Source organism: Xenopus tropicalis, chromosome 4 (genome assembly GCF_000004195.4).
Source record: "Xenopus tropicalis strain Nigerian chromosome 4, UCB_Xtro_10.0, whole genome shotgun sequence".
NCBI classification, from domain to species: domain Eukaryota; kingdom Metazoa; phylum Chordata; class Amphibia; order Anura; family Pipidae; genus Xenopus; species Xenopus tropicalis.
In genome coordinates this window covers 35,999,925-36,019,932 of record NC_030680.2, presented here as the reverse complement: position 1 = coordinate 36,019,932, position 20,008 = coordinate 35,999,925, and the positions used below count along the sequence as shown (strand labels likewise).

At 41.6% G+C, this 20,008-nt stretch overlaps 1 protein-coding gene across 2 annotated transcripts in view; it reads right to left on the bottom strand.

Moving 5' to 3' along the window:
- Positions 1 to 253: 253 nt before the first annotated feature.
- macrod1 (MACRO domain containing 1) overlaps positions 254 to 20,008 on the bottom strand; it is a 333,436-nt gene continuing 313,681 nt past the window's right edge. Inside the window, exons 4-11 of one of the 2 annotated variants that reach the window (XM_018093420.2) lie at positions 18,630 to 18,659; positions 9,178 to 9,294; positions 8,687 to 8,808; positions 6,985 to 7,015; positions 6,811 to 6,884; positions 5,622 to 5,703; positions 2,118 to 2,148; positions 254 to 386 (exon numbers count right to left, since the gene is read on the bottom strand). In XM_018093420.2, the coding sequence (XP_017948909.2) occupies positions 2,144 to 2,148; positions 5,622 to 5,703; positions 6,811 to 6,884; positions 6,985 to 7,015; positions 8,687 to 8,808; positions 9,178 to 9,294; positions 18,630 to 18,659 (461 nt within the window). In that variant the 3' untranslated portion in view covers positions 254 to 386; positions 2,118 to 2,143. The remainder of the gene's footprint in view (positions 387 to 2,117; positions 2,149 to 5,621; positions 5,704 to 6,810; positions 6,885 to 6,984; positions 7,016 to 8,686; positions 8,809 to 9,177; positions 9,295 to 18,629; positions 18,660 to 20,008) is intronic. The other variant, XM_018093419.2, reaches the window with a different exon arrangement.

The window sequence follows — 20,008 nt, the reverse complement described above, 5'->3', positions numbered from 1 at the left end:
GTAATGTTTTTCATTCTGTAGTTTGTCCTTGCAAGTAAATAAACCAGCCGTTCCCTGATTTCCTTTCACAGGGCTGTACTTGGTCTCTTTGCTGAGTGACAGACGGCTCCTGACAGTTATTGGTCTCTCTTTCTGATTAAATCAATGGCTAATCAATAAGTGGTTTAAAACTCTGCACTTAATGAAATGTTTAGGGTGGGCCTTTCCTAGTTCATTCGTTCATTCTTTCCTGCTGTTTGGGAGAAAATAATCACACTGTAAAGGTTTTTGTAGCATTGACTTTACTAATATAATGAATAATAATAATAAAGGCAAATGGAGGAGCAGAAGAGGGAGGTTTTCTGGGCCAAAAGCTTCCTACAGTTTACAGGTGGGATACGTGGAATCTGTAGGGAAGAGAAAACAAGCAGAGTCTTGTTAGAAGGGTACCTCCATTAACTTGGTTTATAGAGTCACATAAAGTCCCTTAGTTACTTGTAAGGGTTCAAAAACAAGGAGCATGCCCCATGCCCAGGGCAAACGCTTTCAGGGTCCCTATGGGGGACACAAATCTCTCCAGCCTGACACAGGGAGAAAGTAAGGAGGATTATGGGAATCAGACAATGTACTATGGCTCAGAAGGGACAAGGCAGAATGGAAAAGGTCTGCTCCAGGAATATTGTTACACATACAGGTATAAGGATTGCTTGGGACCTGGGGCTTTCTGGATAAGGGATCTCTCTGTAATTTGGATCACCGCACCTTAACTTAGCTAAAAATAATTTAGATAGGAATGACTAAATACAAGATAAAGTGTAGTAACTGTGTTTTGAGAATGAGGGACCCTTAACTGAATAAGGCAGAGAGGCGGTTGATCCTCTGGCCAAAAGGCTGGCTGCATATTGAAGTGCCAGTGCCGAGGCCTTAGAAGCCTGAGGTGCCTTAAGACTGCATGTGGTTTCTAGTGGCATGGGTTGTTTTTTCGGCACAGCATATCCTTGTTTTATGGCAGCACTTGCTCTTAAATATGGCCATACATGGACAGATTTCAGCTGGTGATTCAGACCGATTTGGCAGCTTATGTGCCGTGTATGGGAACCCCCGAAGGGCCTATCTGATGGGCATAAAATTGGCCTGATCTTGGCAGCTTTGATATTCTGTCGGATCAGGGACAAAAGAAGAGTTACTGTCCCTTTAAATGGAGTCATTCAGGTTTAGCAGAATATTGCAATACAGGTGGCTCGCATCCCACTTGTTAAAATACAGCGGAATTGTCTCAGACAAACTTTTAATAATGACCTGTTCTGTTTTTTTTTTTTTTCCGTTTGAAAAGTGATCTTATAGTCACATTGATTTAGTCCTTTCTAATGCATCAGTTATGCCAGTAAAGGAGGTAAAATGGATGCTATATTCAGCGCGTAATTAATCTAATTGTTTTTATTGTAGAATTGCATATAAAGGTGGCCATTTATCAATGAGTTGCTCAGCTAAAAGGGTCAGAATTGATGCTTATGACCGCCAGCAATTGATTTATGAAGTACAAAGCGTCACATTTTTTTGTCAGCAAGCACTGTGCTCTTTTATGACTTCCGCTACTTTTGTGATTTATCACGGCGATGGGAAATGCCCCTCATTTATTAGCAGGAGGAGAGTACCAGCAGCACCTTTTTTGTGTCACTGACCCTCCCCACACTATTATCTCCCTCCCACCAGGTATTTATCATGGGAACTTGTGATAGGATATAAATGGAGACTTGAAGGGGCATTTAACTACTTCCTGTCCCCTGCTGACTTCCCTTTACATAGCGCCACACAATGCAACTGAGCACCAAAAGAGCAGTCACACGAGAAGTTAAATATTATCTGGAAACCAATTAGCAGGAAATCAACCAACACACCAAGGCCGCTAAATAATGCAGAGTTCTGTGTTTACCTCTCAGCTGTAAAGTGCATGAACCTTCCCATCCAAATCAATGCACCCAGCAACCATGCAGTTATATGCAGCAAGTAATACCGTAATGCATGTTAATGCAGAATTACAATACTTAGTGTTCAAATACAGAAAATCTGGTTACTTTTTGCAGAGCAAACATTAGAAAATCTAGGTTAATTGTAACATGCACATGTCAGTCTCTTACCCCTCATACAGGGGGCGCCATTTCTTCTAGGCTAAAAGGACAGACATACAGACAGAAAGAGATCTGCAAGATGAGTTGCTAACCAAAGGTACACAGTCAGATATTGGCCATCTGTTTGCCCACTCTTGGCCCCTGTATGGGACAAATCTTAACTGATAACTGACTAGGCTAAGGGCTCGTTCTGATACTGGCCAAGTGGAAACCTCTTGTAGTATTGATTCTTGTGCTGGAATTTCATTGACCCCCAAGGCAATCCAATCACTGGACTGTGATTCTTAACAGTTTCAATAATTTTTATTGGGATTTTTTAAACATTATAGCCAAATAAAGGCATTAAAATATTTTTAAACATTAATATTTACATTATGCAGAAAAATAATCTGCAGTACAAATAATAACAGCCGTTGAAAACTTATACATTCACTATTGGTCAACATATGATAAAATATGATATAATATAATTTAATATTGTTGGTTAAGAGACTGTGATTCTTAAACCCACCAAATCATTGTTCAGATTGTTCAGATTAGGTCTGAATATTTTATACAACCTCAAGCCATATTTATGAACATAGTGCAACGTGCACATTTTTTATACAAACTGCCATCTTTTTTACCCCAGAATTCCTGTGTAATTGTGGGCACACTCTAAGTTGCCCCTACTGCAACATGCTTGCAATGTACCAATACAGACCCAAATTCACATCCATTTTGGTATTTTCTACACAAGTTGCAAACAACCCATATTTTGTTGCAATGACATCCCTTAAGGGCTCTGGCACACGGGGAGATTGCGGAAGTTGCCTTGAGAGGAAACTTCCGCAATTTCACTGAAATCGCGGTGCCGCGTATGCCATCCCACTGGCGATTTACATTTGCGCCGGTGGGATGGCATTTCGGGGAGATTAGTCGCCCGCGAACAGGGAGATTTGTCGCGGGCAACTTATCTCCCCATGTGCCAGAGCCCTAAGGCATTTGTTGTTAATAACTCAAATATCATATATTTGTGGCTATTGATGCAACCCACTAAAGGAATTCTGGGATTACTGGTAGGCCCAGGCTGATTGATATTCCAAAATTGTTATGTAAATGCTCATAATTCACCAGCTGACTGGTGACTGGTACATTGTTATAAGTTTAAATATACACCTTTTTTCAATAAATAGAACTTATGCTGAACAAACTTTTTGCCTATTATTTTAATTAAGAAATAACTACGATTGTGTCACTAAGTCTGCCATCCCGCCGGCGACTTACATGTTTGCCGGTGGGATGGCAGAGGGAAGGCAACTCGGGGAGATTAGTCGCCCGCGAGCAGGGAGTTTTGCCGCGGGCGACTAATCTCCCCGTGTACCAGAGCCCTAAACAAGAATATGAAACCAGTATCACTTTAGCACTTCCAGTCACTCCTGGTCCCAAAGAACTTCAAAGGAGCTGATAGAACTAATAGCCAGTCCATTAAGAAGCCCCTGATAATGAGCTGATAATAGGCTGCTGCTCAGATAAGGTAGAGGTTGTTTGTTTAAAGGTAGATAGGGAGCTCTAAACAAAATGTCCTGTTTATTACGGAAGGGGGAGGTGAGTTCAGTGAACATAGCCCACCTTTTAAATTAGTGCTTTAAAATGAATACATAGAAGAAAAAACTGTCAAATTTTTAAAATTAAAACAATAGGCAGAATGTTATTTCAACATTAGTCTTAGCTAATGTGCTAATTCTTAGAAAAGGTGTTTTTAGGTGTATACTGTCACTTTAAAACATTGGCGCTCCTATAGAGGAAGCAGACCCTGCCCGGGGGGGACAGGGGGGCCCAGACCGCAGGTTCAGCTTTCTCTATAGAAGCGCCAAGTTTTCAGTGCACACTGGGACCTTCCTGAGATATTCTGTGTGGGGGCCCGGCAGCACTTTGGTACGTCCCTGTTTTAAAAGTCATGTATATGGATGCAAGTGTCGAGTGCCAGGCTTAGTTTTGCATTGACACACATTGCACTTGTCATCATAAGTCTTTTGTCAAATTGTATCTTATTTCAAAGTGCAAGCTCAGTTGTGCACATTGGCTGCAACTGCGCCAGGATAATTGCCCCCTTATGACCATAGTTACACTGGAATTATGTAAGAAACATGGTCATTTGTACTGGCCATTGCACCTTGCACACTGCACTTGCGGATGTAAATGATCCTCTATTTATTAGACAAGTGCCAAAAAAGCAAATGACTTTACAGTATTTCATATTGTCCTTGTGGAATGTATTTGCTGCCCGTATGCCACTCGGGTGCCAGTGGAAGGGTTCCGGCTGCCTGCATCACTAGCAGCGAGGGGAGATCAGAAGCCCAATTTGAAGACCTGGCCACTAATGTTTTACAACCCTAAAGCTTGAATAGATAAGGAAATGTAAAGGATACTACCATCATATAACGTAACGTTCCCTTTTTAAATGATTCTTATTTAGTATTGCATACGCCATTAAACTGCGGCGTGTGTGTTACTGAGGAGATCCAGGTTTCATAAAGTTATTTTATGGCTTTGTCTGTTCTGTTTTTATTAGGCTTCTGTCTCTACTCTACTGTTCATGTGTAAACGAATCCCCAGGCAGCAGGCTTGTATCAGGCTATGGAAAGCAGAGCTTTTTCATCAAACCTTGGGGATCCCAATGGGTTGTGTGTCAGTGATGGCAGTGGCGGAACTAAGTCATGTTGGGGCCCCCCTGCCAAAAAATTTGCAGGTGGATGGGCGGGGCCAGGGCCAGGAAGGGGTGGCTGTGTGCACTGGACCCTTATAGCATTTTTCTGCAGGGGGCCTTGGTGCCATGCAGGTACTACACTAGGCGTTTGCAGGAAGGGTGGCTAGGTACTTCAGTTTTTCTAAAACTACAGAGGAAGCAGATTCTGTGGTCTGGGCCCCCCTGTCCCCCACTGTCCCCACAGGGTCTGCTTCCTCTATAGTTACACCACTGGGTGATGGCAATGTGATATATGGTGTCATTTGTTAAAATAGCTCCATAGCATTTGCTATTTCTGATACAGGCAGTACAAATCCAAACAGTGAATGCACCCTGGGCCTAAGGGTAATGCCACAATACTAATTCCCTGCAGTTGTACAGTATTGTAGCAAGTTCCTTCCCAAAGTGGAGACCTATACAAAGTAATTTCCCTGAATGGGAGTAATACAGATCTATTGTTACACCTGGTCACCTGGTGTGTGATTACCTGGAATTTCCTACTGCAGAACTAGAACCCTATGCCTGCAGGAAAGATCCTGGGTCCCTTGTACCAGGAAATAAATGAAGCAAACAAAAGTGACTATAACTGTCTTTTTTTTACAGAAAAGCCGATATTTTTCCAGCAATGATATTATTCACTATATACCTCATGCTGGTTTCAAGTTCAGACACATTTTATTTTAATAATGTCCAAACTTGTGCATTTCTGCAGGTTTCTATTATCCCTGCATCTCAAATCTATTTGCTGCTAAAGCCCCATCCCCGACACCTTCCCCATTACTTACCCAAAGGGAAATAGTCAGGAAGTTTCCGGAGATAAATCTCTTCATCTTTCTCCAGGAACACACAGATAATAACACGGTCAAACTAAAGAGAAAATGAGTTCAAACAGAGCATTCAGTTAGATATGTTTATTCCTCCAGTTTTGTCTTCATTATCCCTCCAGTTTTGTATTCCCTACTTTCAGTCATACCCTGTTTGCCAAGTCTCTACCCCTGACTCCATCTCACTAACTTCTCTCTCACCATACTTCCCTCAAGGAAAAGGGTAATGGCACCCAGGGCATTGCACTAATAGGGAACAATTTGACTTAAAGGAGAACTAAAGCCTAACTGAAGAAGTAGGCTAGAAATGTTGTACATAATGTTTTGCGCTTCTGTACCAGCCCAAGGCAACTACAGCCCTTTAGCAGGGAAGATCTGTACCCCCAAAGTTGCCCTCAGTTGGCAGTATGGCATTATTCTTAGGGATTAGTTCTCCTTTAAATTAAAAATATGCTTTCATTAGAATAGTTGCTGGTAGGTGAACCAGCTTAAGGATGGTCATTGGTATTATGGAAGTTGTAGTTTTACAAAAGTTGCAAGGCTGTATAGTGAGCCCTTATTGTTAGTTTTCTCCTCTCTATTAGACAGGAGTCCTGCCTTCCAGCATTGCTAAGGTCTCCTTATTCTCTAACTCTCTAACAACCAAAGCAGGTTCTGGTAGCTGCAATTCAGCTATTGGCTGCACAGTTCTACTTATAAAAACTGGAATCACATAAAGTCAGCACTGTGCCAAATCCTTAATGCACCCAAGGCAGGGCGTAGATCTTCAGGCCCCCTCTTGTCACTTTCTATCTAGTCCCCTCTACCCCTGAACAATAATTTTTTCCAATTTCCCCTGCTGCATAATGGCGGGGGGGGGGGGGGGGTTACTGTAGAGATGATATTCAGGTTTAGCTGTTACCAGGCCCAGACTGGCAACCTGTGGATTCTAGCAAAAACCAGAGGGGCTGTAAGATGCAATAGACAGTCACTGTTTAGTGGGCCTGTTAGGGCCTCTGTGTACTTGCAATGACAGGGCCTATTTTGAATCTGAGCCCAGGCCTGGCCGCTATTCTTTCAGCAACCCAAGTAAGAAGTTCCACTCTTGCAAGTCCCTGTCTCCTTTCTCTCTTACTTACCTACCCAATTTCCCTTTTCTTTGTTTTCTTACCTTGTCTTTATTTTCTTCCAGAAATTCCCTTATGGTGCTCAGAGCCATTTCAGCTGCTGCCTCTGGTGGATACCCTGCCAGAACCAAACTACTGGTAAGGGACAGATCAAATAGAAGCAGAGAAAGGCACAAACACACACACACACACACACACACAGGCACAACTGCACTCACCAAACACGCCTGTGGAAATGCAGGGGAAAGCCTGAGAAAGAAAAATCATTTTTAATAAAGATATATAATATTGTGACGGCAATTATAATTCTATTTACGTTCATTGAGCGAATTGCTTATTAGTGACATTCTGCTTCATCAACAGAAAAATTCCTTAGGTTGATGAAGTGGAAGTGAGTTAAAAAGCAACTGGAATTGTTCTGTAAATAAATGAAACCTTCTTGTCAGTAGCAGTCGACTGTTTCTATACAGCTGCCCATGTAAACATGGGAAATCACTAGAAGGAAGATACCAATCAATAGATGTTCAGGGCACTAACATTCGCTTATCTTTTCAGCAGAGCAGTTTCTGGTCACAGAGTTGTATGAACTGAAGCCAAAACCAATAAACAGACAATAAATTGACTATTTTTTGTTTTAAATAACAGGCCCAGTTCTAAATAAAGTAATACCAACCTTTAATTAAAACTAACGGTCACATTAGATGTGCCCATACAATTAGGCACTGGTTAGTTTTTACTAGGTCATCATAGATCTGGCACTAAGGGGCAGATTAATTAAAGTTTTAGATTAGAGCTCACTACAGAAAAACACAGTTCTATATAGTCCTATTGGGTTTTTAGAAGTGTATTTATCAAATGGTGAAAGTTAGAGTTCACCATTTTATAAATAGGGCATTGACTCAAGGGATGAGAACATAATTTTGCCCCTTTATAGGTCCCTGGTAAGGCCTCACCTTGAGTATGCAGTGCAGTTTTGGGCTCCAGTCCTTAAGAAGGATATTAATGAGCTGGAGAGAGTGCAGAGACTGCAACTAAACTGGTAAAGGGGATGGAAGATTTAAACTATGAGGCTAGACTGTCAGGCTTGGGGGGGGGGTATGAATGTACAAATACATTAGAATGTACAAATACATTAGAGGGGATTATAGATAGATGGGGGATCTTTTTCCCATAAGAAGATACATTTACCAGAGCCCCCCTCCTTTATATTAGGGGAACAGAACATTCATTTGAAGCAACGTAGGGGTTGTGGAATGCCCTGCCAGGTGATGTTGTTAGATCCTATAATATCATAAGGCATAATATCAAAGGCTATGATGATATAAGGAGTTAAACATAGCAGCAGTATTATTGCTTGTGGGCAATGCTTCTCTTAAATTTAGCTGAACTCGATCCAGTTTCTTAGTTTAAACTCCTATTTTCATGCCATAAATTCCAAACATATTTGACACTGATGCACTGTTGTAGACTTTTTAACAGAATTTAACTCCCATATTCCAGTGGCATGTCGGATTGTAATCACTACGTGTATAGCACCACTAGAGGCGTTAGAGTGTCACAAATTATATTGTAAAAGGGAAAATGAGAAAGAAATGAAAACCGTATGGCAAAGGAAAGGGGGAGTAAGAAGGAAACTGTGCAGAAGTGGGAGAGAATTATGCTGAAGAACTCATGGGAAGGAGGATCACAGGGGAGAAATAATAAGAAATGGTATGTGAAGGACTAAAAGGAATTCTGTTGTCTGGGTTACCCATGGGGCAATGTAACTTTGCACCAGGTTAGTATCCCATAGCAACTGTGTTTGCTTTAAAACTTATAACATATAAATAAAACCTGCTGGTTATTGGTTACTATATTTGCTGCACACTTTTGTTACCTTATCCTGCATGTATCTCTAACTGTACCATCCTCCAAACTTACCACGGAGCGGAGCTTGCCCTCTACTGCTGTTAGCAGGCAGTTCCGGTAGCAGTTCCTCAGATCTTCCTCCTGAGCGGATCCAAGGTCCCCCTGCACCACTGGTCCTACTGTGTGAATCACATCTGGAAAGCAAAAAGATAGAAATGTCCCCAGTACATGGCAGCTATTTGGCAACATGCTTTTATTTACGTTTACTTGTAATTAAAGACTTGTCTTAGAACCGAGATGTATTTGTCAAATGCCCTAGCCTTAGAGGGGACACCTTCACAAGAAAATGTCTTTGTTTAAAGATTAAATCACATTATTATATTGTAATTGTTTATACTGAGTCCTATTAAATGTTCTCTCTGCACAAATGATGCACCCCCCTTGACACGCTCCAATGCAAAAAAAAATTAAGTGCGGGGAGGTGGCATCAACTGGGCCACCTCTGGGCGACACTGAATGCCAAAACACCCCTAAGTATTTGCACATGTGAGAGCCACACTCACACTTGGCAGGCAGTAGGTATCCACAGGTCATCTTGGCCAGTCCCGTTTGGCAGCCACCAAGAGAGCTGCACTCCAGCTTCAAGAGAGGGCCAGCAGCGCGGTGTATGCATCCATCAACTGAGGGCAAGGGTACAAACATGTAAAAAATAAGAGGCACAAAGGTGTGATTGCGATATAGAGAAAGATATAGAAATCCGAGATATGGACAGTACCTTTAGTGACATGGGTGTAATCATGCACCATACAAAAACCATTCTAACATATGAACTATTAGATTTCATCAGGCGAGTACAGAGGGAATAATGAAAGCAAATGCCTTTCTAGCTCCCAGAGGTTAATGAGCCCCAGTGGTTCCAGCACCATGGAGAGCAGCCACAGCTCTGCCTAACACAATAGAAACCAACCTGCGGCTCTATGTTGTTGTTCAGAATTTCCCATAGCGCTTACATATCTCAGATTGAGGGCTGTTGCGAATACTAAGAAGCCCTAAGAAAAGCTTAATAATATAATTTCGTACTATAAAATGGCATATTTACTTACCTAAGCCTTATCAAGAATAACATCTCTTTTGTGCTCTCAGTATTAGCAATTCTGTCCTAATCCAGGCTTCCCTCTATGCAGTTTTCTGGATGTTTTAGCTCCAGTCTCCTCACCACCCCCCTATATAAGAGGGCTGTTACCTGCCATTATCTGCAGCCCTACCTATGGGGGAGCAGGTGCGAGGCAGTGAAACCAAATTCTTAAGAGGCTCATTACAAGCTACAGAAAATGAAGAGATCATGTATATTTTTTAAGCATTGCTGCAAGCCAGAAATACTGCACCAGGGCCCAGCGAGGTATATTTTTTCCTCCTTCTTCAGTAGGTGACAGCCCTCTTCTATTTTTTTTTTTTTTTCAGTGTTCGCTCCCTCTCTCTAGCTGTTGTGCTTTCTTCCCCAGTGGGACACAATTAAATGTCATTTCATGATTTGGTTCTAATTTGGTAACTTATAATTTAGCTGGAAATCAAATCAACAACGTACAAGGAGCAGCCAGCCTCTGTATTCTGATATATAAACAAGAGCAAAAAGGAGATCACATTGAAATACACTTAAAAGAAAATATACAACCTTAGAAACCCTACAAGGAACAGAATTAAAATTAAAATATTCAATGAGAGTGGAATCCTAATGGAACATAATTATGAATTGCAAATCTAGGGAACAGCAGGAGGATTTATGAAGGGGCTGAAAGGGACTATTATGAGCAGAGCGGGAGGCTTTGGGGCAATGGTGCAGAGTGAAATATATTCTGGATGATGAGAGTCTGGTACCTATAGCTCATGTCTTGAACTGCTGACAGAAATACCTTGAAAGGTTTGAGTTTTTACAGCAGCATTCAAAAGGTTTATATTTAGAATTTTGTGTCTCAGCAAGAATGGATAACAAAGGTGCAGAATTTAGCTAATGACACTGTAATTTGCTCATGAATCTAGCTGACTCTTCCCAGTCACACGTGGCCAATGATGATGCAGCCGCCTTTTCCATTGCTCTTTGCAATGAAAATACAGAAGCAGCAGACTCATCAGTTAGGTGAAAGTATCTCTGTGGCTGATAAAAGTGGCCTCATTTGGCATTACTCTATGGAAATATTCATTAGCATCTTTATTTACACCAGGGCTGCTTTAAAGTAATGGTAGTACCATGGCGGCAAACCCACTGGCAGGCTTCCTTGTCCTAGCACCGGTCCCCTTGTGTGTGAACTCTTCACAACAAATTATCAGCCCTACAATGGCTACAGATGCAAAGATTACTAGGAAGAAGTTTTAATCTTAGTCGGGGTTCTTGTTCACACTAGGGGCCATGTGGTGTTTGTGTCCCAATAAGAATAGACTACATAGAGGTATAGAATAAGTAGGCCCAGAAATAATAAACTTTTAATAGAGAAGAGTGGTAGGATTGATCTTGCTGGAAAGAGTATGTTGCTAGAATTAAGCGCAAAGAAAGAATAAAGGCAACGATATCATGGGATATAAGCAATGGGGGAAGCTGACTGTCATAAAGAATAAGTTTAAGGGATTATAAAGAAAGCCTTATATTGGCACCCAAACTAAAATTTCATCCTCCTCCCTTGTCAACTGTGGGGTTAAAAACTAGTGCTGGTTGGCAAAGCCAACAAATAACTAAGGGGATAAGATAGTATTAAAGGGAAAGGGGTGTGTGGGTTAGTATAAGTTGTTCCAGATTTGTAACTACAGATAAAGCAGACCCTGTGGTTGTAGAGGGGCCCAGGAGAGTAGAGGGCCCAGTAAGGCCCTAATTAATGAGCAATTTTAATGTAACTTGATAGAATTGGTCAACTTAGCATTGGTTTGGGGCCCTATTCACTGTTCGGCCCAGTAACCTAAATCACTGAATTGTTCATTTATGACCATTTTTCTTAGAAATGAAATGAGGCATCCCTGCTAATAACGATATACATAAGTTAGCAGACTTAGGAGGAAAGCAATAATTGGCATGGAAATATATATATTTCATATATAATAACAGACATAAGGTGTTGCACCTATTTGTTACCCATATAGACTGAATATATCTACAAAATAAGAGAAAAATCAACAAACTTTGCACCATTTTTATTGGCACTGACCCTTTTGATATGTTTATTACATTGGCCCCTTACTGAGTTAAGGTGGCATTTGGACATACAAACAGGGATCATGAGCTTATTGGCCCATGTATGGGGCCCTTCAATGGGCTTGTCCGGTCAGATATTAAGGTATGGCAGGTTTAACAATCATACTGCAGCAACAACTGCATTGGTTGGTTCATGTAGTTCTTACCCCAGTGGCCTGCATCTACCATGTGATCTGATCATCAATGAGTGGATCAGGCTGATGTCGGTGGGCATATTGTGGGAAATTCTGCTCATTTTTGGACCTTACCATATGATTGGATCTTTAAAAGTATGTTCATCTTAACTGTATATGCAGGGACTTATCATCCAAGCCTTATGGCTATGGCTTTATTAGTCACTATGACTGTTAATTGTCACTGATAAACACAGATTAGTGCTGTCCCTTGTGAGTTATAGTGTGGCCCCATCTGCACGGAACACGTGTAATGACCAATCTTTGGGGGGGTGTGACTGTGTTATCATCATTAATGATCTACACAGCCCCCCATCACCCAGCTCACTTCAATTGCAAGTCATTGTTCATTGACAGACCCTCCCCAGAGCAGCATTATTAGATAATTAAGTAATAAAGCCATCCAGGGTCATTTTCCCTGACATCTTACTTTCTATTAGCAGTTTAGGGGTCATTTTTTAATCCCTAACCCAAGTAAGGGCTTGCCCTCAAAATCGTTATGCTATGTAATGTAAAAGCTCATTGGATTCAACTACTAATAGATAATTCAGTTTAAACCTAAAGGCATTTCCAGCACACAGGGGAGGTTGCACTCTAGGGCCACTAACATCTACAGATGAACACCAGGCGCAAAGGGAAGGCTAGAACAAATAGAAATTGATTTTATTGATGCACAAAATCCAGCATTCAGCCTAATTCCAGTACATTTAGCAGCAATTGCGGCCAGATCCTTAGAGCCAGGCTAAACTGAATTTGAACCCCTAATATTTTCTTAGGGTATGATGCAGTTTTTGGGGGGATTTTGCTCAAACATGAATATCCAATTTAGGGATCTGATTAGATCCCAATCCAGATATTATTGTTCAGTGCAACCTAATTCATTTTAATTTGGGAAGCCAAAGTATAGGATTATATGTATAATTATAATTATGAAGCCACAAATGGGCCAAAAGATTTTGGTAGGGGGAGCTAAAGGAATCACTGACAGATGACATGAAATAGTGTTGGAAGGGCACATAGAAAGATTCAAGTTGTAAAGGAATAAAGCTGATAATTAAATTCATCCCAGGAGTCTCCTTGGCCCACCCCTGTACAGAAAGCCCAGGATGCCATGATTAGGTGAGCCCAAGAAGACTTAGGGGTTTAGGCACTAAATTTGCCCAGGAGCAGTAACCAATAGCTACCAATCAGCAGGTAGAATTTACTGATCACCTGTTGGAAAGCATACATCTTATTGGTTGCTATGGGTTACTGCTCCTGGGCAAACTTAGTGTCTGTTATTACATATTACATATGGGTGTTCAGCAGAGACCCTTCCAGAGTGATCTTTATTCCCCATGAGGCAGGTTCCTAAGATCTACTGTAGGGTTCCTGGTGGCAGGGGGGAGAAGGGAAAGTGTGAAGGGGAGAGGGACTTCTTACCTGCAAATTGTGTGATCACAAACTAATGTAACTACTCAGTTAATACACATATAAAATATAGAAAATAATCCAATGTCCCTTCCGCCCTTCCAATTCCATTCATAGCACTGTCTGACTTTACTGGGGCCCTCCCTTCCCCACCTCTCTCACTTCGGCCTTCCTTCCTTCTCCTTTCGCCGTTTTAATTGCTTTTTCAATCCCATTAATTCTAAGCTCAGGTACTTATTGAAGCAATAAATCAGCGCCAAAGACACATAGCTCTATACCGAAGCACAGAGCCATATATAATTGGCAGCCAGCTATGTACAACTAACAGACAGTCGGCTAGAAATGACCGATAGTTGCATATAACTGAACTAATAGCAGCAAGCCGCACAGTAATGGCATGCAGCTGACAGCTGTGTACAATTTACAGACAGCCGTCCACATGGCACGCAGCAGTGCAGAACTGTGACAGGCGCTGTGTATGGGCAACCCAGGGCTGTGTGCAAGTGTCAGTTACATGTATGAGGCAGATAGGCAAAGGTGAGCATGGGAAGCAGTGTGTACAAGTGGCACTTGTTTATAACAAACTGCCTTGATTGACGGACAAAGAAATGTAAAAATTACAGCTCTTAATAAATGGTAATTGTTTATAAATGTCAGTTGCTTAGTACGGGCCTGTAATGCAAACCCAACAGTGCTGCTGAATTGCAATAACAGACAACAAATGTTTAAGGAAACAAAGAGCTGTAGTTTAGTAGCAAGAGTATAGGGCAAATATGTCTGTAGCCGCCTGACTAATTTGAACTAAACTTCCTTATTGGTGTCTGTGAGATTGGCATCCTCTGGGGGGGTGTAGGCAGTGTGGGCCCTGGCATTTCAAGTACACAGAGGCCCAAACAGCCCCCCAAAGGCCCAATAAATAGTGACTGTCTCATCATGCAATTGTACAAGGGCATTGCGTCTGATGCAACTGTGCCTAATTCACCAAAATTGACACAACTGCGTGCACATTTCAGCACAAATAGGAATTCAGCAATTCTGCTGAAGTCTGGCTGGTGTTATTTACATTTGAGTGACGTCTGTGCCTTATTCTTTTGAAACAAGTGTGCTGTGCCCTATTAGGTACAAAGGGGACCCTGGCATTTCAAGTACACAGAGGCCCAAACAGCCCCCCAAAAGGCCCAATAAATAGTGACTGTATGTGGCACCTTACAGCAGCCCCTCTGGCCTTTGCCGGAACCCACAGATTGCCAGTCCGGCCCTGCATACACCTTAGTAGCTCACAGCTTTGCAGAAATGGCACGCTGCTGCCCATAACTCAGAGCTGTAAATTAGACTGACAGCACCATTTGAATGGGAGACAATGGTGTGTAACCAATACCTCAGTGTAATTCGCAGCCTATATTTTTGAAGCCACAGTTACCTAGTGACTGCTGAGCTGAGACTGTGTATCTGACAGACAGCTGTGTATAACTAGCAGGGAAAGGCAGTGAGTAAATAAAGATGTATATAACAGACAGCCAAGCATAACTGATAAATTGCTGGGATAGATATGAAGAGTAGACAAATCAAACTACAACCCCATCTACATTCTAACACTATATTTGAACCGTAGGTAACATCAGCTCACCTGTATTGAGTATCCAGTGACTCCTGTAATCTGGCTGCCCCTGGTAGAACATATACACCCCCATGTATACCTACTGGGACAGGCCGTGTGTATTGAGATATTCCTATAGCATTCTCTAAACTAACAATATGCCATTTATTGGCAGTGTGATAAGAAGTATGGTTCCATATAACCCCGAAATCTGGGGGCTGTCAGAGAGCTCTGTTTCCCAGCACACTGGACTTTGGGGTACATTGACTACTGGTAGACTGTAACCAATGCCTTTCTTAGGAATACCATTTTGATTCAATAGGCCAATTCAATCATAGCAAACAAAAATCATAATTCATCAATGTCTGAGAAGTTCAGTCCCAAAGGCAATGGACAATGTTTTTGTTTAGTTTTTTTTCTTGCGGATTTGATGAATATGGATGTTGAACAAACTGAAGTAGTACAGACGAGCTTTCTAAGCTGATCAATTAGAATTAGATCAATTCAGACCAACCTATTCCAGCTCATTTTGGATTGAATCCAATTTGATTGGATTTATTATTGGTTTAATAAATGCCAACCTTGTTAAGAGTTAATCAAAATCAATCAATCCATCTTGTTTAAATATTCCTCTAAGACCAATATAACCTCAGCTCCTTCTTTATCTACCACCGGATACTTTTCTCTATTTACCATTTATTGCTTCACTTAATGCAAAGATATACCATATTGTTGTATGTATTTACCAGTAGTATACCTGAATGTTACTGGGCCCCACAACAGATTCAATTTAGGGCCCTAAACATTGCTAAGTTGACCAATTCTACCAAGATAAATTAAAAATTGCTGATTAATTAGGCCTTTAATGGGACCCCTACATTCCTGGGCCCCTCTGTGACCGCAGGGTCTGCTTCCTCTGTAGTTACACCCCTGGTATTTCCTAATGTAATGCAGCGCGGCATTTTATATGCACTTTATATAGAGTCTATAGTCTACACTAAAGGAAGGGTGATATCCGTGTGTACCTTTCTGGTATATAAATGAATAAATGGCAGCACAACAGGGAAATGATGTCGAAAGGATTGTGAGCCTCCAGGAGATAGAACAGTTAATGTATACTTATCTCCTGAACCTAGCGTATCACCTCTTAATGGAATTACTAGCCGTCTATGAAATAGGGATACTCATATCTAATCTCCAGATAAAGACAGCATATAGCATTATTTAGCTCGTTGATTAAAATGATGACCCTATGTAATGCAGTTTGCCCCTTGGTTGCCTCCATACTCGTGTGCTTATATTTCCATCCATCCTTTTTTATTTTATTGTTCTTCTCTAGCTGTATAGTCTGATATGTAAGCAGCATATAATTACAAGTGGCATTACATTGTTACACACTGACATGGGGGTAACCAGGCAGCTCTAGCTTTTTGCCATTTGATTTAAGGCTTTTGATAATGCAGGCAGTTTGCTGTGCAGCTGACAATGGGCGAGGATAAATCCCAGATAACTATGTGCTCGGGAAACACAGGATTTCTATTTATGTATGACTGAGATACAGCAGATTATGGCTGTCGGACAACTGAGTGTGGACATACAACTGACAGAGTATATAACTCATACGGGGAGAAGCGTACAGGTTGTCATGTACAGTTAGACAAGCACCTATGTGCAGCTGCCAGACAAGTGAGCAGAACTAACATGCACTGTCCCTGGGAATAACTGAGGCGAATCTGAGTAACAGACTGCCATGCATCACTGATAAACTATTGTGTAGGACAGGAAAAACATGTAGGGAACTGGGAAAATAATATAAACCCTGACATATAGATTCTACATGTCTGGAAAGCTAATGGAGAAATGAAGGAGCAGTCAATATCTTGTTAATGCTATGGCAAAGTAGGGTGGGGAATAGGGGTAGGCAGCAGACACACCTGTCTAGGGAGCAACCATTTTTGGAACAAGAGGGTGGTGGCAGTTGCAGAAAATGTTTACTGAATTTCATTACAGCTTTATTGGTTCATTTCCAGTGATGCAATTATTGGTCTGGTGTAATGGTAGTACTGTTGGACTGGCGCGGTGCACAGAATGCAACCCTTGGTTTGCGTGTCCTCCTTGTCCCGGATCTGGTGGAAACCAGGCCTGGACTGGAATTTAAAATATGCCCTGGCATCTCTAATACTCAGAGGCCCAAACTGCCCCCACTGGTACAATATATAGTGAGTGTCTAACATCTTACAGCAGCCCCTCTGGCCACAGATCCAGGTCTGGTGGAAAATACTAGGGGTGATTTGTATTTCCTTAGGGTTCAAGCTGCATTCTTCTTCTTGCACCAAACTGAAAAAAGCCTACATTATTTCCCTCGCCCACCCCCAACAATAAAGCACTCTACAAGCAAAAGGCAAAAAAATGGCAGATTGTGGCCATTTCTGCACTTTGCGCAATGCGTTCAGTCATGTAAATGACACCTATCTCAGACACTATCTCAGGCACTTTCTAGAATTAAAATATAACACATTTCCCGTTTCCCACCTCCAAAGTGTTCAGATCGTAGCTACGTCAGCTGAGATGTGGTGACTGGAATGGTAACAGCATAAGGTTTAAGACAATTTACTGGCAACCCATACTCTGTGCATGGGGAAATGCCATTTGCACACATAATCCGCCAGAATTGCTATATATTTAAATACTGGCTTAGACCTTGCCCTTTTAGGGAGTGAAGGCCTTAGCCACACCATTAAATGTAGCCCCAACGGAAGCAACTGAACCAGTAGGCCTCCCTTTGCATGCACTGAAGGTTTGTTCATTGGTTCAGAACTAGTGAAAGATGGCCGCTTAACTCTGTGAGCGCATTCTATTGCTCAGTAAACTCATTTTTTTTCTGTGCACCACTTTACTTATCAATGTCTAGGTATAATGGTGGATTTTAGTACTGTGCAGTTGTACAGTGTTGCTATACAGACGCGCATAAACCTTTGTTTATAACCAAGAGAAAAAAGTGAAGAACTGACAGCAGCATCATAACTGGCAGATATTGTCTTTTATCGGTCAGGATGACGTTCCGGATCCAACTGTACATCTGTAGATGGAGTACTTGTCGGAGCTTTATATGAATGACAAGTTTATGCAGAACTGGCAGGGAGCTAGTAAAATGGCTGTCAATAACTGACAGGCAGTTGTCTATGGCTGAATGATAGCTCAATAATTGACCTATAACAGTATAAATATGATGGGCAGTTGTAAAAATCTGTCAGAAAGCTGTGCTTAGCAGAGATAGGTGTAAATAAATGACAGTTAGTAGAGCAGAATTGACCTGTAGCCAAATAGAAAATGACAGGCATAAATTAATGCCCAAGCTATAGCAAAATATCGCTCACAATGAAGAAAAAGCACCACAAAAGTGTCAGCCATATATAACTAAAGGGACCCCCATTTAATTACAAATATATAATAGGACATAGAAGTTTGGATAATGCCTTGATTCTGTTATATGGCTTTCACTATGGAACACAGGGCAAGGGAAAGGCAATTAGTGTAAATGGTGGTACCACTGGACAAGTAGGATTAGAACCATAGTACGATACACAGATACTGTACCTCCTCCTCCTCCCAGCAGAGAACTGTTAGCTGAAAAAGAGCAAAAGGAAGAAAGTTAGGGAAGGTGAGAATGGGTGAAAGAGGGAGAAAACATATTGGATACAATTATAAATGGCAACAAGTATATAAATATATATATATATGTTTTCCTCAAAACATAAGTTCTAGTTACCAACAAGTGAGGAATTCATTAGTGTTACATGTGGCTGCCCTTTGCCATGAAAGGTGGAAACCAGTGAGAGTGATTGGGTCTCTGAGCATTACCCAGCCAGCTTTTCTCATTTATTTTCCATCTGCATCCCTTAATCCTGTCTTGTTCTTCCCACTCTCTTCTATCTGTGTCAGGGGAATAATTAGCCAGGGATCCCTTATTCCCAGCACTGGAGGCCACATCATTTGTTAGATTAATACACAGACCTAAGTAAGATAAAGTGACGAGGGGGAGGGTGTGGAACGCTAACAAGGGAGTGGGATAAAGAGAGAGAAGGTGGAAGATTCCTTAGCTTGTTAACCTCAGGATACATTTAATGTGTCGCCAAGAACCTTCATTCCAAAATAAAGCTCCGAAGGTGTCCTATGACCTCTGGAGCCCTCGCTATTGGGGGAGCCTCAGGGGCAGTTATTGAGGGAGGCCTGGGTTCAATTCCTGCGTGAGCTCTTTGTGATCTTGCACAAAACAACAAACCTGCCTGTGCCTCAGGCATCAGATATGCTCTGCAAGGTCTAAAAAGAAGGGAAGTTGCCTTTTCTCAAACTATATAAAATTAATAGCGGCTTGTAGAATGCATTGCAATGAATCTGTTCGATTTCAGCTGCTGATTCAGGTCTCTTAGAATTAATTCGGACACGCCCAATGGACCTAACTTACTGATATCTGTCCTTATATTGGGCAGATCTCAATCGGGCAGGTTTGATTTTCCTGTCGGATCAGATGCTGCATTGGCTCGTTGGTGCTGTCATGTCTGACGGCCCATATAACCCCCATTTTAATGTGAACATTTGGCCCTAGGACCAAATTATTAAATTGGCCCAATATTGCTGACCCTAGGTGCAAAATCACACCTCTTTGTGCTTATTTACCCAGTGTTTGGGGCACTGCTGGGATTTGCAACTTCGCTGAAAAAATGTAGTGCAAGATGCAGAGCGCATCACTGGAGGGTGCAATGTGGCCCTACCTCTACCATCTGGCTCCTTTGCAGTAAGTGTTGATTGTTTAGAATTTAAAAAAATTGAGGGCACTCTGGGCTAAGATATTCTTGCCCTTTTATAAACAATTAAAAAATATATAAAAATATATATAAAATATCCAGGTGCTAGAGTTTCAACAATCCCCCCATTAGAGGATTATATATACCAACAGATCCCCAAATAAACCCTGC